The sequence below is a fragment of the Onthophagus taurus genome, chromosome 1 (assembly GCF_036711975.1).
Source record: "Onthophagus taurus isolate NC chromosome 1, IU_Otau_3.0, whole genome shotgun sequence".
NCBI classification, from domain to species: domain Eukaryota; kingdom Metazoa; phylum Arthropoda; class Insecta; order Coleoptera; family Scarabaeidae; genus Onthophagus; species Onthophagus taurus.
Window position 1 is genome coordinate 6328626 of NC_091966.1, and position 26021 is coordinate 6354646.

At 33.9% G+C, this 26021-nt stretch overlaps 4 protein-coding genes across 6 annotated transcripts; 3 read left to right on the forward strand and 1 right to left on the reverse strand.

Moving 5' to 3' along the window:
- The first annotated feature begins 2663 nt into the window (after nt 1-2663).
- LOC111419318 (uncharacterized) lies at nt 2664-3973 on the forward strand. Its single transcript, XM_023052095.2, has 4 exons — nt 2664-3102; nt 3167-3413; nt 3468-3556; nt 3614-3973. The coding sequence occupies exons 2-4, from the start codon at nt 3167-3169 to the stop codon at nt 3848-3850; spliced, it is 573 nt and encodes a 190-aa protein (XP_022907863.1). The 5' UTR covers nt 2664-3102; the 3' UTR covers nt 3851-3973.
- Nucleotides 3974-7821: 3848 nt separating this feature from the next.
- Nucleotides 7822-15159, forward strand: LOC111419320 (uncharacterized). 3 transcript variants are annotated; one of them, XM_071195772.1, is made up of 2 exons: nt 7822-8700; nt 14804-15159. In XM_071195772.1, the coding sequence occupies exons 1-2, from the start codon at nt 7875-7877 to the stop codon at nt 15043-15045; spliced, it is 1068 nt and encodes a 355-aa protein (XP_071051873.1). In that variant the 5' UTR covers nt 7822-7874; the 3' UTR covers nt 15046-15159. The 3 variants fall into 3 exon arrangements, with proteins under 3 accessions (XP_071051873.1, XP_022907865.2, XP_022907866.2); XM_023052097.2 differs by having other exon boundaries at nt 7823-8703; nt 14813-15159; XM_023052098.2 differs by having other exon boundaries at nt 7823-8700; nt 14813-15159.
- An 88-nt stretch (nt 15160-15247) lies between these two features.
- Nucleotides 15248-20500, forward strand: LOC111419308 (15-hydroxyprostaglandin dehydrogenase [NAD(+)]-like). Its single transcript, XM_023052081.2, has 5 exons — nt 15248-15511; nt 15598-15718; nt 15774-15880; nt 15942-16273; nt 19989-20500. The coding sequence occupies exons 1-5, from the start codon at nt 15419-15421 to the stop codon at nt 20098-20100; spliced, it is 765 nt and encodes a 254-aa protein (XP_022907849.1). The 5' UTR covers nt 15248-15418; the 3' UTR covers nt 20101-20500.
- Nucleotides 20490-25979, reverse strand: LOC111419305 (choline transporter-like protein 1). The gene is made up of 11 exons (XM_023052079.2): nt 25767-25979; nt 25569-25676; nt 25276-25517; nt 22196-22350; nt 22031-22139; nt 21734-21974; nt 21445-21677; nt 21137-21393; nt 20918-21084; nt 20775-20867; nt 20490-20717 (listed from the first exon to the last, which is right to left on the reverse strand). Exons 1-11 carry the CDS (start codon nt 25809-25811, stop codon nt 20565-20567), a joined length of 1803 nt encoding a protein of 600 aa, XP_022907847.2. The 5' UTR covers nt 25812-25979; the 3' UTR covers nt 20490-20564.
- Nucleotides 25980-26021: the final 42 nt, after the last annotated feature.

The following is a 26021-nucleotide window of genomic DNA, read 5'->3' on the forward strand; positions in this document are numbered from 1 at the left end:
GTAATGTTTAATTTATTAACGTCGAATTATGCAACCAATTATACAATAGTGTAAATGTGGTTGCCAAATTTTCAAAATGATTAAAATGATCCGTGTTTTGATTAAACAAAATTCCAACTCAAAAGGTAGATTTTTGAGTCCTTGAAATGCTTTATTTTACTTGACGAGTAATCGTATATTGGGAGGAAATCGTAGAATATATGAACACAGAGTAATGATGCAAGTAAAATAAATATAGCACAATAACAATGTATAAGTGTGTACTGGGTGAGACAATGTATTGGGAAAATGGCGCTAATACAGTACGCAAATTTTATGGCAATACATTACAATTCTGTGCACAAACCTAGCAATACTATAAGTCATAGACCAAAACATATTTGGTGATGTCCATGTTACTTTGTGAATGGATTTGTGTGGAAGACATGTTGAACTTATTATCATGCTTTTGCTTGTAGAGAAGTCTATCAGCATTGTCCCGTTTTATTTGTTTTGCAGAAACAGTAATCTGTTTCCTTTTTTATTTTGGCATTCATGTCTAAAGATTTTTTCGCTATTCTTAAGCTTAGTTTCCACATGCACGGATTACTGGCGCCAGTACGAAGCCACATAAATGTAAAAACAGTACAAGTTGTTTCCACATAAATGTTATAATTGTGCACTGGCACAGTAATAAAAATGGCGTCAAGTACTGTACTTCGCGCTGGCATCAATATGGTAGTCCAAATGTGCTCCTTGCAACTGCACACGTTATTAACAAAAAAAGGGAAAACATAGTTGCTGGGTTAGATCGTGGATTGCACGTAGAAATAACCTAGGTGCGTCTAGTACTTTAATTAGAGAATTATGTCATGAAGCATTTTTTAATCATTTAAGAATGACTGAAGAGAGTTTCATGTTTTTGTTGAGTGAAGTATCCTCTAAAATACGAAAACAACATTCGCATATGGGTGACACCATTCCAGCTCACGTAAAACTGCAAGCAACTTTAAGATTTCTGGCTTCTGGAGATTCTTTTTCATTCTTGCAATATATGTATCGTTTGCCAAAAAGCACAATTTTTAAATTTATATGTGAAGACCTTTATGGTGAAGTACTTTATGGTATTCAATTGTATTTGGTGTACAACATCGTATTTTTGCTTTTGCCTAGGTTTCGAGGTTTCAAAATTAGGAACTGTTTTCTTCATAATTTCAACTATCCTTCTGACAGCTTCATTTCGTGCTAATCGGTCCTTATATTGTGGAATTTTCTGATTCCACAAACATGGATATTGCTCATACGTTTCTAGAAATAGTACTGTTTGTTCTGATGTCCATTTTTTGACGGTTTATTAGCGGATTTGTTCATTTTAGTTGGACGAACACGTTAATAGTTACACGTTTTCTTTATAAATACTGTTACTGGCGCCAAAAAGTAGAAGTAGCGTCAACTTTATTGGCGCTATGATTACAGGCACCAATTTATTGGCGCCAGTGGTTTTTTGCTATTTAAACATGCAAATGAACTGGCGCCAGTAATCCGTGCATGTGGAAACTTAGCTTTATTGTTGCTCTTGATGCTGTTGGCTACAATAAAGGCTACTCCATACTCTTTGTTGCACCATGGTTTTCCATACTTGCGTCTGTCCATCTTGTTTCTTGTATAGCTATTAACTTTAAGTTTTATTAACGAAAAGTTTGTTTTTGGATTTCGGATTTTAGGAGATTTCTCAAGTTCCAAGATCGCAAAATCATTTCCATGTTCCGTTGCCAAAGTAGTCTTCGATTGGTCCATCCCATCCGAGGCTTCTTTGAAGATTCCGTAACTTGTCTTTTCTTTACAGAAGAAGTTTCATATAAATAAGCCAGTTCTTTCACTCTCTTTCGACCTGATCTAACCCTCCATACGGATTAGTTACCGCATTTCAGTTGAGGTTATTCATGTTTCTAGGGTTCCTCATCTCCTCAGGAGGTTTTGTGGAGATGAAAGTCTAAATAGAGTGGAACCAATTGAACTAATTAGGACATTTTGGTAAATTCTGTATTATTGATAGATGAATATTACCATTAATTGTCATTAATTAAATCAATAATTAAGCAAAACTGTGATAAGTTTCTAAGCATCTTTAATTAAAAAAATAAAAACCATGATTAAAAACAAATACATCAAACAATATAATTTTTCCCTTCTTTCCTTTTTTTCTTGCTATTATAAAATGGACCAGCACAAGTACCAAGATAAATTCCACATGTAGCGCAATAATGCCTTACTTTTTTACAAGTTGGTAAACAATAAGGTACCAAACACAGCCCAAGAGGAGCTAAAACGAGTGCAAATATATGTACTTTTTTGGTATTTATTCGACGAATTTTTGTATCTTGAGCCATGTGACAATTTGGACAATCGGTGACGAACGAATATTTGGGAAGGTAATAGGTTTTTATTTCGGGGTAATTTCGTTCACATTTACAACAACAACAGCAGTAGGTTTTATAGCGATTTCCGCTTAACGATTCCGTTTTCATTACATCCTTTTGCTTATACATTTAATTCCGTAAGTTGAATTGAACAATTTACAAATACTGTCAAAATAAAATCCCAATCAGTTTGACATCATAACATGTCGAACGCATACACTATAAGTTCATTCACTCATTTCCGACGATTTTCATAATGCACAGAATTGCTCATCAGTGTCCAGTGTGTGGAAACAAAATTCAATCTAGGGATCCTAACGAATGCAAAAAGTTTATATTGTCCCTGCTTCTGTGTCCCATCGGTTTGTTCTTTATCCCTTACGTGCATCCAAAATTTAAGTCGGAACTTTATTGCCCCCATTGCGATCAGATCAGTTAAAATTTTTAAATCCCGATTTTTTTACCAAAATCTTTAAGTTAGTAGTAGTTTTTTTGGGATATTAAATAATCAATTTGTGACACACACACATGACAGTAGTTTGACAATCCAGCAGAAACGCTCGTACAAGAATTTCGGCATGCCGATAATATACGAAAATTATAAAGTAAAAACACACATCATTAACACACTTTAATCACTTCAAGTTGTGGTTAGGAGCCATTAAGAAATCTCAGCTATCACAAAAAAATGATAACGTAACACGTAAGTTCTTGAATGCTTATTTTAAGTAAAATCTATTTTCAAATAAAAATTGGTGTTATTCCAGATGGCATCCGCTGTAGGAAAATGTCAAATATGCGGGGAACAGTTGTGTTATAAACCGGATGATGTAAATGCATTTGGAAGACATTTATTAGAGAAACATCACGAAGAACCAATCACTCATTTCTCATTTGGCGGAATCCCACAAACAGAAAACAAAAATGTTTGTGAATGTAAATGCGAACATTGTTCATGTAGTTGTAATACTGATAAACGTAAACGTGGTCATAAGAAAGCTTATAAAACAACCGGTTATTAAAGTTTTATGAATTTACTTTTAAAAGATTTTAACATTATTTTTTTAGTTGAAAGTTGGAAACAAGGTGCTGTAGCACAAGAGTGTCCTAATTGCGGCAAAGTAGGACTACCTTTAATAAGAAAACAACGTAATAAGGTGAAACATAAAATTCTTTTTATTTCATTTTAAATTTTCTTTTAACATTTATTTTAGGTTTCTCGAAATTCTTTTGGAACGCTTTGCTTGGTAGGTTGTTGGCCGTTATGTTTCTTACCTTTTCTACTGGGTGGAAGTGATGTTATGTATTTATTTTGTCAAGAGTGTGGTTATTTCTTGGGCACTTACAATAGAAAAGACGGTCGTATTTGTCAATCGTGTCCGATCGACTCAAATGAATACGGTGCGAAAATTTGCAAATGCGACCATCAAGTTAAACAAACCCCCTCCTAGGAAATATAAATGTCTTCCGCGCATTTTAAATATCATCAAACAACTGTACGTCTGAATGTAAATTTTATATTTCTATACTGTCTAATGAAATATAATTAAATACACAATTTGTCTGGGAAATAACTCGTATCGTTATCATTTTATGTATCAAAATAAGTTTCTGTTCAATAAAACAAACCAATAGAAGACCAATAGAATTTCATCACTCATATTTTATTAACACCAGACTAGAACTGACACTAGACCTAAAACCCGAAGTCCAGCTAGTTCTAGTTTTGCACTAGCACTATCACTAGAACTAACACAAGACCTAGAACTAGAATCATTTGGGTTTAGCCGTCTTAAGAGACGTGCGGCTAAATCCGAATGTTTCTAGATCTAGGTCTAGTATTAGTTCTAGTTTTGCACTAGCACCGTCATTAAAACTAACATAAGATCTAGAACTAGAATCATTCGGGTTTAGCCGTCTTAACAGACGTGCGGCTAAATCCAAATGTTTCTAGTTCTAGATCTAGTGTTAGTTCTAGTTTTGCACTATCACTAGAACTAACACAAGACCTAGAACTAGAATCATTTGGGTTTAGCCGTCTTAAGAGACGTGCGGCTAAATCCGAATGTTTCTAGATCTAGGTCTAGTATTAGTTCTAGTTTTGCACTAGCACCGTCATTAAAACTAACATAAGATCTAGAACTAGAATCATTCGGGTTTAGCCGTCTTAACAGACGTGCGGCTAAATCCAAATGTTTCTAGTTCTAGATCTAGTGTTAGTTCTAGTTTTGCACTATCACTAGAACTAACACAAGACCTAGAACTAGAGTCATTTGGGCTTAGCCACACGTCTTTCAAGACGGCTAAACCCAAATGATTCTAGTTCTAAGTCTTGTGTTAGTTCTAGTTTTGCACTAGCACTGTCACTAAATCTAATATAAGACCTAGAACTAGCACCATTCGGGTTTAGCCGTCTTAAGAGACGTGCGGCTAAATCCGAATGTTTCTAGTTCTAGGTCTAGTGTTAGTTCTAGTTTTGCACTATCACTAGAACTAACACAAGACCTAGAACTAGAATCATTTGGGTTTAGCCTCACGTCTTTCAAGACGGCTAAACCCAAATGATTCTAGTTCTAAGTCTTGTGTTAGTTCTAGTTTTGCACTAGCATTCTCACTAAAACTAACATAAGATCTAGTACTAGAATCATTTGGGTTTAGCCGTCTTGAAAGACGTGCGGCTAAATCCGAATGTTTCTGATTTTGTATTGCTCTTTCTGATAGCTTATAATAATAATAATATTTATTGACAACTCATACAGAGATTACAACTCACAAAATAAAAGGAAATAAAAAAACAAACGTAACTTCAAAAGTTGTCAAAAAGAGTCGAGTCAATGCAGCCAAGTAGGGTACTATTGCTTTTCATCGACCCTTGAAAATTTTGAAAAACAAAAAAAAATGCAAGAAAATAATAATAATACATAAGAGAAACAGGACGCAGGTATTTGATATAATAACATGATATAAAAAAAAACAAATATAGTATAACATTTTGAGACAATAAAATTATACACCTAACAATTTTAAATTTATATAAGTTTCAATTGGGTTGCCTTAGCTGAATTCCCTCTGCTGTTGAAGTAGCAAATGTTTTAAGCTCTTCTTAAAAGTGAAAGCGCTCATTCCACCCGTATCAGTCATGACGTCTACATATTTATTAACCAAATTAGCAATACAATATGAAAATGATCTCTTAAAAAGTTGAGATTTATGCCGTGGTATGTCTAACCAATGATGATGTCTAACACTGATGTGCACATCAGTGCGAAATCGAATTTTATCATATAGATAAGGTGGACATTTGTACAGAATAATGCGTCGGAACAAACATATCGAATGAAGTTCACGTCTCCGTGACATACTGAGCCAACCAACCCTATCCAGAAAGTGTGATACTCGACTTCGCCTACGCAAACCATAAATGAACACGCATTTTGCGCTCTTTGAATTCTAGAAACATCCACACTATCCAGACAAGGATGATAAAGCACATCACAGAAATTAAATAGGGACAACACAAAGGTCTCACAAAGATGAATTTTGATCTGTCTACTGAACAGATGCCTGTTACTATATAACAATCTAAGAGTAGATTAATCTCTTTAGTTAATGTTATTTCCAGGTTCATCGTAAAATTATTTAAAATACTCTGAAAATCCTAAATCCTCTGAGATTTCTTATTTTTTAGAATAATCTCGTTGCAATAACAAACTGACATGTCTTCTAAACCTCAAATTGCTATCCAAGATAATGCCCAAGTTACGTCCTTCCTTAACAACATTAAGCTTATTTTCATCAATGACGACACTAAAATCATCTCCAATTGATTCAATAATGTTGTCATTACCAAACAATGGAACAACTGATTTTTTAGGATTTATTTGCAAACAAAGTTTAATAGCTTCTCCGATAAGCGCTGCCAAATCCGAATTTAACTGTTCTTGTGCAGAATTAATAGAATTAATTTGAAAACTATGTAATAGTTGGGTATCATCAGCATACATATACGCTGAACAATGTTGCAAAACTGTGCAAAGACGGTAAGTGTAAATTAAATACAGAATCGGACCCAAAACTGAACTCTGAGGAACACCTGACACAATTTGAAGTTTTTCAGATTCTAAATTGTTAAACCTGACCACTTGTGCGCGACCTAGCAGATAAGATCTAAACAGACCCACAGCAGCATCGTAGAAGCCAACATGGTGCAACAAACCAAGTAAGGTTGCATGGTGTATTGTGTCGAAGGCTTTAGAAAAGTCCAACAATACGAGAGCAGCAGCATACCTATCATCACGTGCCCGAATGATATCATCCACAACATCCAATAATGCAGTAGTGCAACTAAAATCTGACCTAAAGCCTGACTGCCGTTGAGGCAAGATATTGACTAACTGTAAAAATGACCTCACGAGAACAGCAACAATCTTTTCAAAAATCTTAGATAAATTTGATAAAATGCTTATGGGTCTTAAATCATTCAGCTCCTTGGGATTGTTGGATTTTGCAACCGGCGCAACCACAGCAAGCTTCCACTGCTCAGGGAATACCGAAAATTCAATACACCAATTAATGATATGACACAGAAAGGGCAAGATCACAGGACAGCACAAACGTAACATTCTAAGACTGACCCCATCGGCACCAACAGCATTGCTTTGAATATCGTTCAAGGTTTTACATATTTCTTCCTCATCTGTAAAAGAAATCTGAAAACATTCGCTTACTTGTGGTATGACATTAGAGTAAAGACCGGAAATCATATCAGCATTGCCATGATGATATGTTTGGGTTGACAGAAAAAAATTGTTAATTGAATCTACAGTACCGATGTGATCGGGAATAGAACGATTTCTTGCAGGGATAGCCCCGGGGATGCAAAAGTACTCCACATCTTTCGCGCACGCCTGCCCTCCCTCCTAATGGCACCATTTGCATAATTAGCAATTGTTTATAGTAATTAAAATTGCTTTCATTTGGCTGGGATCTATATTTAGAATATGCCTTATTCCTCAGTTTAAACAGCAACTTAATATTATCTGTTATCCATGGCTTATGTTTACGACGCAGAATAACAGTACGCACCGGGGCATGCACATGAAACAGCGAAAGTATATGAAAATTTATAAAGTCAACTTTGTCACTAATACTGCTGAATTGAGTTACATGATGCCAGAGAATAACTGTGAAAATCACGGAATGACACCAGCCGCGGCGCACTATTACTTTAATTTTAGAGTTAATACAAAAAAGTAAATAATAAAATTCAGATAAAAAATTTTAAATTTACTAACTTCTAACTAACGCCATCTCTTGCCTGGCGATTATTTCTATCAGCAATTGCAAACTTAGTCTGGCGCGTGTGACTGCGTAACCGCGTGTACTGGAAGGTTAATAATCATATTTGATAATTCTAAAGAATTGTCAGTGTCATAGAGACATCTAAATCGATTGTCAAAATGTGAAATTCGTAGGATGAGCGATAATGATAAACCTTCTAAATCAAAAGACGAAAACGCAGCAAACCAACCGAGTACTTCAAAAGGTAGCGAAGAAATTTTATTGGAATCTACAAAACCAGCCCATAATTCAATAACCTTAAAAAAAAACTTTCGTATTGGAAAGCACGAAAAATCTTTTGCACACTCAAGTAAAAATGATACTCAGCAAGATCCACAAAGTTCCAACGATAGCAAGAGTATCATTGCGAATACAACGTTCGATGAGATTTTGGCGAGGTGTGAGCACACTTACAAAGAAAAACAGATTTCGGTATTGTTACCAAGTCAATTCGACTCGATGACGTCTTCCGTACGAACGTTAAGGCAATCGCAATCATGTTTTTCAAATACCGCGTTAAAATGTTTTCTACTTCAAAGTATGTCCCATCTATCCGAAGTGCCGAATTTTGAAAAGAAATGGGATGCGAGATTTTCAACCCGGGATTTTTTACCAAAAATCGACACAGCTACCCAAAGTACTCCGCCGGAACCGGTAACTATAGAAAACGCGACTGGAATATATTCGCGTGATGCAGTTGCAGAAACAACTTCGGCGGAAGTTCAAATTAGTCCTTCACTTATCCCACCAAGACCTATCGTTGGAGAGCCACCTTTGGAAGGAGCCCCACCATCATATTCAGCAGTTATGAGAATAGGACCAAGTAGAACATCTCATAGAAGACTTTTTGGAAGAAGAGCCGATGCTTTAGAACCTTCTGCCCCATTTATTAGTCCCGCCCCACCACCAACTTACGCCGAAGCTCAAGGGCATTATTATCGACCGGTTCTTGTGGACTCAGGTAGTCGTAGATAATCATAATTTATTGCAACCAAGTTATGCTTATGAATTTTATTAATCACTAATATGATTGAGATTTATTGGGAATTGTAACTTTCCCGATGTTGAGTTGTATAAAAAGTGATAATGCTTCGAGAATTACTTCATCAACGAAGTGTTTGCAACGCATTTATAATAATTAGTTCCTTAAATGTTTTGTAGCATGTATTCTATAATTTTATTCAATGGGATTGAAGTTAGACTGAGTTATTACTATATCATAATACAATTTAGTATGTTTAGTAATACCCCAAACTGAGTTGATTTTCCATTTGTACTAAAAAGTAATAAGTCTGGTAGCATAATCCAGATAAATATTGGTCAGCTAAATTTTTTTACTTTCTTACATACGTTTTTAGTTATGTGTACAATTGTTGGACATATAAATATATGTTATTGTTTACGTCAAAATATTACAATGCCGAGAACACCCCAGAAACCAAAGGTTTCCAGATATTACTGTATCTCAGCTTCTTGAGATACTTCTGTGCATTTTAGATTGAACATACTTCAAGCTTAGAAGTATGTACTCTAAACTGAATTATTTTTTACAATGTAGTGGAGACTCACAATATGCACACTTTAAAAAATTAGTTACTGTCAAATAATTAATATGTTGGGATTGCACAACATTGCATATATACCTAAGTAGTAAGCATTTTTCTGATAAAGTACAGCATTACTAAGGTTTTTTGTTATATGGTCCTGTTCAAAACCATCTGGTATTTGACTAACAAGGGAAGTGTCACAACTGTGTCTCACCGATTTCGATGCAATTTGGTACAGTCATAGAATGGGCCAAAATAAGGTTCGCACATTTTTTTATACGTGCGGTAAAAGCCCCTGGGGCGAGTTATAGGGGTTGAAAGTTTGGAGAAAAAGTACGTTTTCACTTATATTTTGAAAACGAAAAGTGCTATCAAAATTTGGTAAATTGTAACTGATATTCATTTTAAAAGAGCTTTCTTTTGATGTGTCACACATATAGCAGAGGGTTAAAAAGGGCGAACTACCCCTATTTTTTTGGAATTATTTAAAAACCACCCTATCGATTTTGGCGGCATTAAGTATACTTCTAGTGCGTTCAAAAATATTAGTTAAGGGTTTTTTCCCATTCGCCCTAGATCAACCCCAGCGAAGTTACGGGGGTTAACATGTAAGCACTTTTCGTAAGAATGATGTGATAAAATTGTCAGGTATTTTGAAAATACTTTAAACAAAACCGTAAATTAGTCGCACAATAAAATGTTTAGTGTAAAATAAGGCATAATACACCATATAGGGGTTGTTGGGGTTATCCACCCCCTTAAAAATTAATTCTATCCCGGGCGTTATTTGTCGATTACGGCGAAATTTGGTACTGTGTTTGTTTTATATTTGAAGTAAAAATTTTTGAAAATGGTTATAAGGGTTACAAATTAGGGGTAGTTTTTTGTTTATACCTCGAAGATGAAAACTGCCATCGTAACTGTGGTATTGTTTTTTAAAAATCTATCTATCGATGTTCCACGAGGTAAACTACCCTCATTTTCTTTAAATAATAAATATAAAACTACTAGATAAATAAGATATTTTATTTATTTATGAGTTAAAAAGCAACTGACAAAAAAAATAGTTCAATATACCAAAGAAGTTTATTCTACATTACTAATTGACGTTTTTTATGTATTATATTAATTTTCAATATTAAATTTATTTTTATTCTACGTAGTGTTGGCAAAAATGAAAGTCGTGGAAAAAATGTTTTAAACATAAGGATTTTTTACACCATGCACATGTTATGACCGCTATATCCCCACAGATATCACACGTTGGCTTCTCACTCGAAAAGCAAACTTCCACGGGATTTTCAAAATGGTCTGGTCTCTCCTCTATATAGCCACTTGCAAACCATGCGTATTTAAAAACATTTATAAACCGAGGGGAAGCCAACTGGTTATGCGTCAACGATTGCAATTTTAATATGTTATCCCTCTGATGTAAATTGACATCATACTGGTAAAGAATAATCTGATCAGAGAATCTTCTAATAAAATTTTTCCATATTCTGAAACCAAATACATCTAGGGGCTGTATTTGACCTGTTGTCCCTGCAGGTATAGATAAATGTTTAAAATTAGTACCTGATGGAGTTATTTCACTAATAACTTCAGGACAATGGCCACTCCAAGAATCTAATAATAATAATGATTTAGAACCAGTATTTGGAAAATATACATTTTGGAGCCAATTTTTCATGTGTTCTGAAGTTAACTTTCCAGATTTTGATGCCAAAACGTATATATTGTCTGTTAAAAAAGTGTTAAATTAATGAAAGAATAAATTTAACATTGAACATAAAAAACGTCAATTAGTAATGTAGAATAAACTTCTTTGGTATATTGAACTATTTTTTTTTGTCAGTTGCTTTTTAACTCATAAATAAATAAAATATCTTATTTATCTAGTAGTTTTATATTTATTATTTAAAGAAAATGAGGGTAGTTTACCTCGTGGAACATCGATAGATAGATTTTTAAAAAACAATACCACAGTTACGATGGCAGTTTTCATCTTCGAGGTATAAACAAAAAACTACCCCTAATTTGTAACCCTTATAACCATTTTCAAAAATTTTTACTTCAAATATAAAACAAACACAGTACCAAATTTCGCCGTAATCAACAAGTAATGCCCGGGATAGAATTAATTTTTAAGGGGGTGGTTAACCCCAACCACCCCTAAATGGTGTATTATGCCTTATTTTACATTAAACATTTTATTGTGCGACTAATTTACGGTTTTGTTAAAGTATTTTCAAAATACCTGACAATTTTATCACATCATTCTTACGAAAAGTGGTTACATGTTAACCCCCGTAACTTCGCTGGGGATGATCTAGAGCGAATGGGAAAAAACCCTTAACTAATATTTTTGAACGTGCTGGAAGTATACTTAATGCCGCCAAAATCGATAGGGTGGTTTTTAAATAATTCCAAAAAAATAGGGGTAGTTCGCCCTTCTTAACCCTCTGGTATATGTGTGATACATCAAAAGAAAGCTCTTTTAAAATGAATATCAGTTACAATTTACCAAATTTTGATAGCACTTTTCATTTTTAAAATATAAGTGAAAACGTACTTTTTCTCCAAACTTTCAACCCCTATAACTCGCCCCAGGGGCTTTTACCGCACGTATAAAAAAATGTACGAACCTTATTTTGGCCCATTCTATGACTGTACCAAATTGCATCGAAATCGGTGAGACACAGTTGTGACACTTCCCTTGTAAGTTCCATGTGTGTTTAGTCAAGAAACCCTACGATTAGTCTGACTACCAACTGTTCTAGCTCGTTTAACGTTACGCAGGGTACACGTGTAGCATCTTGGACGCGAGCTTGTGTGCTTCCCGAGAGTAGCTTTGTGCAAATTTGGTAACTACAAACGAAATCGCAAGTAGAATAATATCACTATCCAGAATTCCTCGCGACCCATAACATACGAAGGTGGTTAAACAATCACTTAAAACCTTGTGGCAAAATGCACCTAGCAGCTCCCAGTATTCGAAAGAATTTACGACAAATGAGATAAGGGAGGTCCTAAAAGATATTAAATCTGGTAAATCTTAGGTTGTGATCGGATGAATCCTGAATTTCTTGTTCATCTTGGACGGGGATGCCTTCGGTAGTTAGCTAAGTTCTATACTCACATACTACTGATAGGTCGTTTACCGAGAGCTTTCAGGAGATCCAAAATAATAACCACCTTAAAACCGAATTTACCTCTGGAGCAAGCCGGAAGTTATCGTGCTATCGCTTTATTGAGTTGCAGCTATAAGCTTCTCGAAAGGCTTATTCTAAATAGGGTTGGTCGTAAAATCTTGAAAATTATACCCGTTGAACAAGCTGGTTTCAGAACACAACGAAGCTGCATCGACCAGGTGCTTAGTCCTACAACAGCTTTGAAATATGTCCTCTAAAACATCCGAGGCCTTTGAGGATTTGACAGGTGCGTATGATACAGTGTGGAAAGAGGGGCTGCTTTATAAACTGACAAGGAGCGTGGTATTCCAGACCATTATAAAACTTATTGGCAACATGCTTCCCCGACACTTATTTCTGCGTAACGTTGAAAAACAAAATGAGCAACCAGAAAAAACTGAACGGACTCTCGCAGGGCTTAGTTCTTGCGCCCATACTTTTTAACGTATACACCTCGGATCTACTAACCAGAAGAACAAGAAAATTTATCTCTGCCAATGATATAGCCCAACATAAAAGGATTGAGACCATTGAAAACATTCTCTCTAATGACATGAGATCATACATCTCATAAAAAAACGGAAACGATTGTAAGAATATAGTCTCAGTCAAGGACAGTAGAAACTAACAGGACTGTTACATCCATTGTTGCGACAACCTGCCCGCAAACTACGTCACACCATTTTCCAAGCCCAGCTGTAGTTATGGTCTATGCGTTTGCTGTGTATTTTTAGAGATTATGTCGTGGACGTATTCATATTATTTTTGAAGTTTTATGTTTTTAGACGTATTAATGTCTATCATATAACCTCTAAAAACACAGACAGTTACCAGGCGTGGCAAATAGTGTGACGTAGAGTGCGGGTAACCAACCCGTGGACTACAAAAATACAATGGATGTAGCAGTTCTGTTAGATTCTACTATCCTTGGTCTCAGTACCTATACCTCTGCTGACATCATTGTGATACATTTGATAGTATGCTTTCCAGATTTGCCGACACCGGCAATATACAAAATAAATAATTATGCTACAAACCATAATAGTTATGGTTTTTTGTCCATTACTATTCAAAAAGTACGTAAGGCAATCCAGTTCTGATTTTGCGTATCCTTTTAGCCCTGGTTGTTGCAAAGCAATGTTGCATGAACTAATGCACAAGTTGCTGTAGAAGTTTTGCTCAATTTAGTTCTATGATCTTTGCCCATATAGCACATAAAAGTGTCAATATTAACTTCGTCCTGCTCAAAATCTGAATCTCTATATCTTGGAATAAGCGCGCCTGCTCTGTACCTGATTGCTCTTATAGTAAATGTTTGGAATCTCTCGTTTGCTATAAGTTCACCTTTATAAGATAATTCGATAATTGGTTCTTCCTGGTCCTGTAAATTGTATCATTGTATCAAAACTCTTTCGTAATGTAGGCTTCCATATAATCCTCATTTTCTTTTGGCCATTATAAACTGAAAATATAGTGAGCATAGGTATTTGGCAATTCTATTTTGTAGAAAAAGCTTATTTGTCGCAGCACATGCATGGATTACAGTCGCAAAAGAAAGTTTCTGAAGACACGACTGTACAGGGTGTCCAAATTTCGATGGGTTTGCAGGGTATCTCAATTATTATGAAACATAGAAAGTTGCGACTTTCGCGAACCTGAGCTACTTTTTTGTGAAACTTACAATGGAGCAAACCAAATTTTCATAGCCCTCTTCGTTTCTGCTATACAGGAAGTGTTTGAAATTTACGATTTTCAGACACCTCCTGTATCTCGGCTCTCCGGAAACGTAGTAAGAAAGTAAAAACGGGTTCTAATAGATTTTTTCATGTGGAATCCAATGGTGCACGTAGAATTTTTCTAGTCATCACGGTTTTTGAGTTATTTCTATCTTTCATAATAACTGAGATACCCTGCAAACCCATCGAAATTTGGACATCCTGTACACATCAAGACGTAACAGTATATACTAAACTTAATAATTGTGCGAAGGTACTAAAATGTATGTAACCCAATATACAAGATTGTAGACCTGTGTACTGGAGGATCATTAAATTCTATGTTTTGAAAGAATTCTTTCTTTTCGATGTTAGACAGTTAGAGAGATAGCTTAGGTATCACTACGCACGTAATATGCTAATCAGAATGACTTAAATACATTGCCATGGGCCATTGTATTCAGGATATTTGGTTTCATCCCGAAATAAAATATTTCGTATTAATTACTTTTTATGCACCCAACTCATCACTACATAAATTATCATAAGCATTAACAAGGTTGACTATTAGACACAATTTTTTCTTAAGAAATGTATATAGTAATTGATAGTAATTGTAGATCTTTTATGGGGTCCGGATCCTATGCCAGCCGCTTGTCAAAGATGTGGTACCTACATAATCACGCAAACCACCAACCAACGATCGAATATGACTCATTTCGCTGCTTTAGCACTTTGTATTTGTGGATGTTGGCCGTGTTGTCTTTTACCGTATTGTATGAACAGTTGCAAAAACACGTATCATTATTGTCCGAATTGTAATAGTTATTTGGGAATGTATAGACCATGGTAATTTAAAAAAAAATGTTGATATCGAGTTTTAAGGATTTCAATAATTATTATGTGCTGGTTAATAATAAAGTGTTTTAATGTATTAAATTGTATAAGTAAAAATTATAGAAAAATGTGTTTTACTTTATTACTATGAACCCTCCTTTTATATGAACTATAAAGCAGCCTTTACGCCGTCGCGACGCTTAGGGTGCGGTCACCTCCGATCGTACAACGACGTCAGTACTGTTAACCCCCCTCAACAGAGCCTGTCGATACCACAAACCGTTTTTTTGGGATAGTCTGTATCGAACAGAATTCGACGATTAAATCCGATATAATAGTAGTTATTAGTTCAAGTGGAAACGTAGGAACGTGTGCAAGAGAAATAGGGGATGGACCTGAAAGGAAAAGTAGCCCTTGTGACCGGAGGCGCCTCAGGGTATGGCAGGGAATATTGTATAGAGCTACTAAAACATGGATGTAAGGTGAGGCGAGATAAACCATTTTAGAGACCATAAGAGGAAAGAAAATTTTAATAAGCTTTCAAATATAAATTAAATTTTAATTTTAGGTTTCCATTTGCGATATAAACTCAGAACTTGGCGAAGATTTATTGCATGAATTAGCGAAAGACGGAAAAGATAGCGTAATATTTTGTCCATGTGATGTTACTGATTATCAACAATATGATGGTAAAAATTTGTTAATTTATGCGTTTTAAATAAATATTTTTTTAAATTTATATAGAGGCTTTTCAAACGACTATATCAAAATTAGGAGGTGTCGATATAGTTATAAACAACGCGTCCGTAATGAACGATAGGCTTTGGGAGTTAGAGGTGGACGTAAATTTGGTTTGTGAAATTAATTAGAAGCACGTTCCATTGATCGCTCTATAACGTGATTAAATTTCAGAACGGGGTGATACGAGGGTTGCTCCTGGCGTTTCGGTTTTTGGGTAAAGACAGGGGAGGTTCGGGTGGTGTTGTCGTAAACGGCGGTTCCAGCTGTAGCAGCCATCCGCTCGTTTCGCTTCCGGTTTTTACGGCTACCAAACACGCCGTCGCCGCCCTGACTCGAAGCTACGGTGATCCATACCATATGAATTTAACCGGAGTACGTGTTATATCCGTTTGTCCAACTCCTCCAGAACGAGTGGTGTTATCTGGCGATTCGAGAAAGAGGCTTTTAAGTGGTGAATATGAGCAGGCGTGGAAAAAAGATATTTCTGAAACCATCCCGGTCAAGTAAATATATTTAAATAATGTATAAGAACAACTTATACGAATCCAATTTTGTTAGCTCCCAATTAAATATCTTATTCGAAAGCTTAATCCTTGGCCAATATGAAAGTGGAAATGATTCAAAATCTCTTTCAGATTCTGCTGAAACGTCAAAACATTGCAAAAAATAATACAAAAATTACCTGCATTATCGAGATCTATAAGTCATTCGATTCGCTGTAGTTTCTTTTAATGAAATCACAAAATATCCTATCTCAATTCTTTCCTAATAACCTTATACAGCCCTCAAAATGATACCGCGTTTACAATAAAAAATTTAATTAATCTAAGCACGGATTCGGGACATTTTAGAAAAAATGTTTAAGTATAAAAGTTATAGGAAATGTTATTCTTAATAATATTGCTCTCGGATACATATTGAGAAAATTTCGAAAATTGGATGAAATCGTGGTTTTACATATTGTTTTTACAGCATGGATTTGAAACGTTTTACACTGAGAGAAATGGATTGTACTATGCACTAAAAATATACTATAAGGTAATATAATATTTAATACGTTAGTGACAGCGAGACGAGATTGTACTGAAGCATATAAATATAATGAATATAATACAATGAATTGCTGCATGTATAATATTTTTTCTATAATACGATTCGTACAATCTATTTCTCTCAGTGGAGAAAAAAAGTTTTGGCACAAAAGTTGTAGCAAAGTTTATTCTTAACAATATTGTTCGTTTACACTTTTGCTCTCAGAAGTCAGATGCATAAATATCGAGAAAAGTTTGAAAATGTTAAAATTAGATGATATCGTGGGTTTACATCTTGTTGATACAGTAAAAGTTTGAAACGTTTTAGAAAAAAAGTTTTGGTACAAAAGTTGTAGCAAACTTTATTCTTAACAATGTTGTTCGTTTACACTTTTGCTCTCAGAAGTCAGATGCAAAAATATCGAGAAAAGTTCGAAAATGTGAAAATTAGATGAAATCGTGAAATGTTGATACAGCACAAGTTTGAAACGTTTTAGAAAAAAAGTTTTGGTACAAAAGTTGTAGCAAACTTTATTCTTAACAATATTGCTCTTTTAAATGTTTGCTCTCAGATGCATAAATATTGAGAAAAGTTGAAAATTAGATGAAATCATGGTATTTACATATTGTATTGGTAAAGCACGGGATTCGGAACGCTTTAGAAATAAAGTTTTGACATAAAAGTTGTAGCAAACTTAATTTTTAACAATATTGCTCTTTTACACTTTTGCTCTCAGATGCATAAGTATCGAGAAAAGATCGAAAAGATGAAAATTAGATGAAAACGTGGATTTACTTATTATGTTGGTAGCGTACGAAATTCAAAACGCTTTAGAAAAAAAGTTTTAGTATAAAAGTTGAAGCAAATTTTATTTTTAACAATATTGCTCTTTTACACTTTTGCTCTCAGATGCATAAATATCCAGTAAAGTTTGAAAAGATGAAAATTAGATGAAATCGTGGGTTTACATCTTTTCTTGATAGAGCACGGAATTCGAAACGTTTTAGGAAAAACGTTTTAGTATAAAAGTTGTAGCAAATTTCATTCTTAACAGTGTTGCTCTTTTACGCTTCCGCTCTCAGATGCATAAATTTCCAGAAAAGTTTGAATTTGAAAACGTAAAAATTAGAAGAAATCGTGGTTTTACATATTTTGTTGATAGAGCTAGGGTTCGGAACGTTTTAGACGAAAAGTTTTAGTATAAAAGTTGTAGCAACCTTTTTTTAACAGTTTTGCTCTTTTACACTTTTGCTCTCAAATGCATAAATATCTAGAAAAGTTTGAAAAGGTAAAAATTAGAAGAAACCGTGGTTTTACATATTTTGTTGGTAGAACTGGGGTTCGGAACGTTTTAGACGAAAAGTTTTAGTATATAAGTTGTAGCGCACTTTATTCTTAATAATATTGCACTTTTACACTTTTGCTCTCAGATGCATAAATATCCAGAAGTTTGAAAAGGTAAAAATTAAAAGAAAGAGTGGTTTTACACATTTTGTTGGTAGTGTATAGGATTCGGAAAGTTTTAGAAAAAAAGTTTTAGTATAAAAGTTGTAGCAAATATTATTCTTAACAATATTGATCTTTTACACTTTTGCTCTCAAATGCATAAATATCCGGAAAAGTTTGAAAAGGTAAAAATTAGAAGAAATCGTGGTTTTACATATTTTGATGGTAGAGCTGGGGTTCGGAACGTTTTAGACGAAAAGTTTTAGTATATAAGTTGTAGCGCACTTTATTCTTAATAATATTGCTCTTTTACACTTTTGCTCTCAGATGCATAAATATCCAGAAAAGTTTGAAAAGGTAAAAATTAGAAGAAACCGTGGTTTTACATATTTTGTTGGTAGAACTGGGGTTCGGAACGTTTTAGACGAAAAGTTTTAGTATATAAGTTGTAGCGCACTTTATTCTTAATAATATTGCACTTTTACACTTTTGCTCTTGGATGCATAAATATCCAGAAATCTTTGAAAAGGTAAAAATTAAAAGAAAGTGGATTTACTTATTATGTTGGTAGCGCACGGAATTCGAAACGTTTTAGGAAAAAAGTTTTAGTATAGAAGTTGTAGCAAATTTTATTCTTAACAATATTGCTCTTCTACAGTTTTGCTCTCAGATGCATAAGTATCGAGAAAAGTTCGAAAAGGTGAAAATTAGATGGAATCGTGGTTTTACTTATTATGTTGGTAGCACACAGAATTCGAAACGTTTTAGAAAAAAGTTTTTAGTATAAAAGTTGTTGCAAATTTTATTTTTAACAATATTGCTCTTTTACACTTTTGCTCTTGGATGCATAAATATCAAGAAAAATACGAAAAGGTGAAAATTAGATGAAATCGTGGTTTTACTGATTATGTTGGTAGCGCACGGAATTCGAAACGTTTTAGAAAAAAAGTTTTAGTATAAAAGTTGTAGCAAATTTCATTCTTAACAATATTGATCTTTTACACTTTTGCCACAGATGCATAAATATCGAGAAAAGTTCGAGAAGGTAAAAATTAGATGAAATCGTGGTTTTACTTATTATGTTGGTAGCGCACGGAATTTGAAACGTTTTAGAAAAAAAGTTTTAGTATAAAAGTTGTAGCAAATTATATTCTTAGCAATATCGCTCTTTTACACTTTTGCTCTCAGATACATAAATATCGAGAAAAAAACGAAAAGGTGAAAATTAGATGAAATTAATAAAACCTCACTTATTTTGTTGGTAGCGCACGGAATTAGAAACGTTTTAGAAAATGGTTTTAGTACAGAAGTTGTAGCAACTGTTGTTAAGAGCAATATTGTTGCTCTTTTACACTTTTGCTCTCAAATGTATAAAATTGTGCTCGGAATTGCGGACAACCATACGTGTATAAACAACAAGCAGAACACGGTGTCGTTCGTAGGGATGTACATGGTCAACGGAAAATAATTTTGACAGGGTTTTTAGCGATTCTGATAGAAGAAACTATGGTAAATCGAATGACGTATAGATCTTGATAATCGAGCACATCGTTTACGAGTTATGACCACCCAAAAAAGAACATTTTTGTATCATTTTCTTTATTAGCCAAGAATTAAAGTTTTTGACGAGATATTGTTCATCATAATCGCTTACGCATTACTTTTGCTATATTTAAAATAATAATTGGGGGTTAATTTCGTATAGGTATAAGAAAAGTTTATTTTTCTTTATTTTTTTAGATCCGAATATGTTGCAAAATGTGTTATCGACTTGATAAAAAAAGCTCCAAGCGGAACAAGTTGGTTAATAGAAAAAACAAAACCCCCTCAGGAACTGTCAATTTTTCCTTAAGGATACAACAATCAAAAGCGTCATTCTTATGATATGAAAAGAAAACGAGAACCTCATTTGGACAACATGAGAATTCCACTTTTAATTGTAAGTTGAAATAGCCACGCTTCGCCAACGTCTCATCTCTCCCTATCACCTAAAGACGTTTTTGTGTTCCCAAATCGAATAAGTTCCGCGGACGTTCAACGCCGCGCCACACCTATAATAATCTAATCTACTATTTTATAATGCTATATTTCATCGTTTGAACGTACGGGAATTTGTTCGAGTCGCGTACGCTTTTTATACTTTGACGTATATTTTATATATTGATATTCGAGTTTGTTTTTGTTCTCGAGAAAACTATCTCAAGGTATCTATTGTAATGCGTAATAATCTTTAATAAAAAATTATCTTGAAATTATCTTTTTTAATTACTTACTTAATACATCAAAAATAATTATAATATTTTTATGTAATGCGTTTTAAGCCCACGATTTCGTTTTGGATTCTTCGATAATTTTTTTTGAATTTTCCACGAAGCTCATTAATCCTTTTGACATATAATAAGGTTTGGATAATCCATCGTTTTGAGAGCAATCCTCGCAAAAACATAGAAAAATTGTGTCAATCGCCATCTAAAAGTTTTTAATCAAAATTATTTAATAAATTATAAATAAATTGATGTGGTATACTTCATAAACTGTAATAAAACAATGAGCTATGTAATAAGTGAAGATTGCAACAACGAATAAAGGGACCCAAATGTGTTGAACTCCTTCTTTTCTCTGCAAATAAGAATAAAAATTATTTGTTAAAGTGATTTTATTGGTGTTACCTCGAATATTTCAATTCCAATAAATACTGTAGCTAAAACAACTAATACTTTTCCTAAAAACAGCACGAAATCCCCAACTGAATTAATAACAGCAACTCTTAAACTGTTTGCTGTTAAAATTTGGAACGCGCGTTTTCCCGAATTATAAAAGTTTTGGCCGTACATTGCTAAAAATTGTGTGAAATTAATAAATCACTTCTATTTTAGTTTTATTCTTACCTATTTCAATGTATGCGTTTCTACTAATATATTTTAATAACTTCTCAAAACAATAAAGACAACATTGGCAACATTTCAACATATACTTCGCACAAGAATTAGTCTTATTCACTAATTGCTTTTGTAAAAAAGCTAATAATAACCTCACAAACATGATAGTCGCTATTAATAAAGACCCAAAACTAATCGATCCTAAATGGTATTTCATAAGATTATAATGGCTGTATAAAATTGGATCTCCAAGATTAGATTTATTCCTAAATGTTTATCTTTATAAATTATGTCATTTAATTTGGTATAGTTAGTACCTGGTAAAATACCAAGTTGAAACAGCTCCGGCTAAAACCATATGTTGACACCCAATAACAAATTGGCACATCCATAACATTAAAAAGAAATTCCAAAATCGAGCGATTTTCATCGGGGTATCAGCTAGATACACAAAAAAGTTTTGCCTAATATACGTGAGATGACCAGCACTTTGAATCCAAAGTGCGAGGTATAACCAAGAAATCATCACCACAGCTAACGAAAATAACGTCTAAAATAATTTTTAAATTTTAGCTAGATTAAAAAAAAAAATGAGTAAATATTAACCAAAAATGGTTGTAATAAAAGTAGTGGCATAGACGCAATAGCTTTTCCCGCTTCTTTAAATAATTGGACCACCAATTTAATCCTATTTCTTAAGGCTATTATCAAAACAACCACGCAAACGGTTATTATTGTTACTATAATAGCGAAGGAGAGAATGCTCCATTTATTCGTTGATTCAACAATTGAGACTAATTGAGCGGATTTGTTGTTGATATCATTGTCAATTTGGCTGTATAAAATCCTAAAAAGAATAAAATAAATGATTAATGTACTTAATAAGATCTTGATTGAAGTTACCATAAATTAATCGTTCCTATTATTGAGGCTAAAGCGACTCCAATCACTACAGTCCATACTAAAAATCCCACGAAAAATCGAAGTAATAAAACTAGTACAAGTGAAAAAACTAAAATTAAAATAATAATTAAGATAATTTTTTTTTTGATAATTTGTTGAAATTACCAAGCCCAATAAGGCATAAATATAAAATTTCTTTCCAATTATTTCCCAAGTCTTCGGCGGCTTCTTGAAAGAAATCGTTCCAACCCAATTTTGATACAAATTGATTTACGATTAATGTACTTTTTTCGGGAATGCAACGGTGAAATAATTCTCGGCTAAAAATTTTCCAATTAACTACCATAACAAACAACATTGTGGAGTATTTCTGACGTCTCAAAAGAGGTGAACATTTTTTTGATAAATTTTAGCTTCAACCGAACTATCGAACAATTTCTTCAAAATTCTTAACAGTAATTTGTATACTAGACTGGTTAGTAAGTGTGTTAATGTAGTATCGTCTTCACATGTCATGCAGGTACAATTCCCTTTCGCATCTCTGTCTATGGTACATGATATGTGAATAAGATAGTACTAAGCAACACTGATAGCATATTTTTCTCTTATGTAGTTTTCAATCGGTGGATTGTTATGCCATAATACTTTGAGGGATTCTCTTAATCAGCATCGAATACTTAATCAAGCTGAGGTTGTTAGTAAAACGTTGCAAAAATATCTTCAAATCATCACAGCAAATGACAATATTTGAGAGAAAACGTCAGGGATAACAATTCAGGATACATTAGATGTGTTACACAGTGCATTCTATGCTTTTAATAAGTATCTGATTAACAGTGTACATGTCTAATCATACTGAAGATCCAACTATCCCAGAAGCTTTCGAGCATTATATATAACTGACGACATTGCCACCGACTGAGGGCAAAAGCTAACACGCTGTTTTCTTCAAACTTTCTGCGAACTGCCGGAATGTACAGAAACTGCCGGGATGGGGAAAGTAATTCGAGTCGGCAAGGAAGAAATTTACAAAGCAATGACACGTCTGAGATGTTAATTATAAGCACTTATTTTTCAGCATAAGAAAATTCATAAAGCCATATGGCATTCCCCGAATTGTGTAACTTTTAACCAAATTGACCATGTTCTAATAGACGTAAGTCATGCCAGCAACATTATTGAGATCTTATATAACGTGAAAAAGGAAAAGAATGGTAGGATAACGAGATACAACGTAAAGGCACTGGAATGAATGCATGCCAGTGCATCATTCATACATGCAAGCATGAATGAACACTAAAGGCAGTGTGAAGATGTGCTTTGGAGAGCGGCCATCGACATAATGAGGGAAAGGGGGAGAGTGTCAGCGGGTATCTGATACAAAGACCAAAGCCTACATAAAATTACAACAACACAACAGAAGAAGTGCGCTTGAAGAAGACAGGGAATTAAGGTGAATGGAAAAAAGAGTATACAGAAAAAAGAACAACATAACAGGTTATTAGAGGAAACGAATTACTAGCTTCGTTTTTTAAAAATTGTGGAAACGCATCACCTGACATCTCCGCACGAAATGTAGCGTATAAGATAATATTGAACATACTATATGACAGACTCCAACCATACGTAGAAGAAGTTGTGGTAACAATAGTGTGGCAAATACTAAGTACATGTCGTACAATACAGAAACATATCATTTTTTCTTGGGATTCAACTGCACATACGACACCATACTGAAAGACAAATTATTCGAGGCAATGTCGCGGTTACATACCTCCTCATCTAGTAGCAACGATACGGAATTAATTTTCAGAAAGGATTCTCTGCAAAGTCAGAATACAAGGACGGGCTGTCATGTCTGCTTTTAAATATTGCTAAGGAAAAGGTAGTAAGAGATGCGGGACTGTGAACATCGGGAATAATAGCTAACAAATCAACGCAGATCTTGGATTCGTCGACGACTTAAGTATTATAAGGAGAACAGAAAATTTCAACCCAACAAGGTTGAAAAGGGAGGTGGAGAAGATGGATTTAAAAACAAATTTTACAAAGACTAAGTGTACGCTAGAAATGGATGGCGGTGAAAACATACCAGAACATTTGGAAGTTGGGAATGACAAGATACTTGGCAGTTTCGTAAACTTGATAATAAAAAATCGGTTAGCGAGGAAATACTGCAAGACAATAAATGCTTGCATTGGCATAAAAACAACTTCACAACTAAACTATCAAGAATCAAAATCAAATTAGTCCTATACAAGATTTTAATAAGGACCTTAGTGCAGAAAAACCAAGAAGCATTAAGATGATTCGAGAGAAAAGTACTTATTATTGACAACTGTATCTGCTGTTACAATTTCAACTTATATCTTCTATATTAACCACTTATACTTAAATTTATCAAAGTGCCATGTAGCCAGAATGGACATAAAAAGTACCACAAGAATTATCTTTGGTCATCCTGGTTCTGTGGGTAGAAGATCAGTTGGGAAGTTGAAGAGATGATTTGGGGACCTATGTGGAGGAGGATCTAAGAAGTCTGAAGGTCAGGGATTGAACACGACAGGCACGGGATAAACAAATTTGGGAGGAACTGTTAAGGAAGGGCAAGGTACACAACGAGCTGTAGAGCCAAGAACGATGACAATGATCAAATTCAACTACTTCACTTTTAGCTTAACTTAAGATTGTTGAACATTTGATAAAGAAGAAATTGTATTTTTTCAATATGATAAAAAAGGTTATGTTTAGTAATTTTATGGAATTTATTATCTGTAACCAAGCACATTTAATTGAGGAAATTAGAAAAAATCTAAGTCTCATGAAGATTTATGGAGTAAAGCTTTATTTTGCAATTTTCTTTATTCAACAATTTTTTTGAATCAATTTACAGTGAAAATCGCTTTTGAAATTTAATCTTTTTACCTTTTACGTCTTGCTGATATCTAATTACACACTAAAGATTTCATTGTATCATATTGCAAGACCAACAAGATACATTTACAACCGTTTTAAAATGATTTTTATGTCTATCAACGAAAACGACTGCGTTTTGTTGATAGACATAAAAAGAATCACAAACATTCTAAAATCGATAAGTTTGCGTGTGTGGTCGGACCCAAACGACACCTAATTGAAATTAAGAATGCATTAGAATACGGAGTTGTAGTATCCATTAAAAATTGATACACAAAAAGAAATCATCTATCATTTTTAGACAGGTTGTAATTATTAAAAATACTTACTATCCGGGGTGATCATAACAACTTGATACACAAACTCTCGTTACTCCATTAGAATTTCCTTGGGTGTCACTTGCGTTTAATATCATCAAATATTTGTTAAACTTCATATCGCTTCCTTTACATTCGAATTTAAGATCTTTTTCTCTGAAATTTTGTATACCACAGACATCGGCACAATCGTTATAACCGTACAAAATCCTGTAAATGTTACCGTAAAAAATACAATAAGTTGATAAAATAATCTGAAAGTTGGAAATTTAAAGAATTTGTTAAATTTGATTGTGTTTTAGTACCAAAACAATAAGAGCTAAAGACATGAGTATCAAGAAGAAAATATCTGTGCATTGTCTATCTTTTTTTGGATGAGTTTCGCTTTCTTCAGGATTATTACCAAAAGGAATCTGCAAATAAAAAATTATAATTAAAAATATTAATTATTATTTTTTATAGAATTAGGTGATGAATATTCAAATATAATGTTAATTACTGACCTCTTGAGGTTGAACTTTATCAGTCAAGCTTATAGATGAACCCATTTTTTTAAATCCACAAAAATAACTATAACATCATCGTCGTATCTTCTAAAAGAGAAACGCTGACAACACCAACTTCATTGTAAGAGGTTTAACGAGAATATAATGCACAGTAATCACTCCATTAAATTTCTTCTGTGCGCAGTGTGAGGTGTTGTGGTGGGTTTTAAAACGAAACGCCGAATAAAAAGCTCATGCCGAGGTAAACAAACC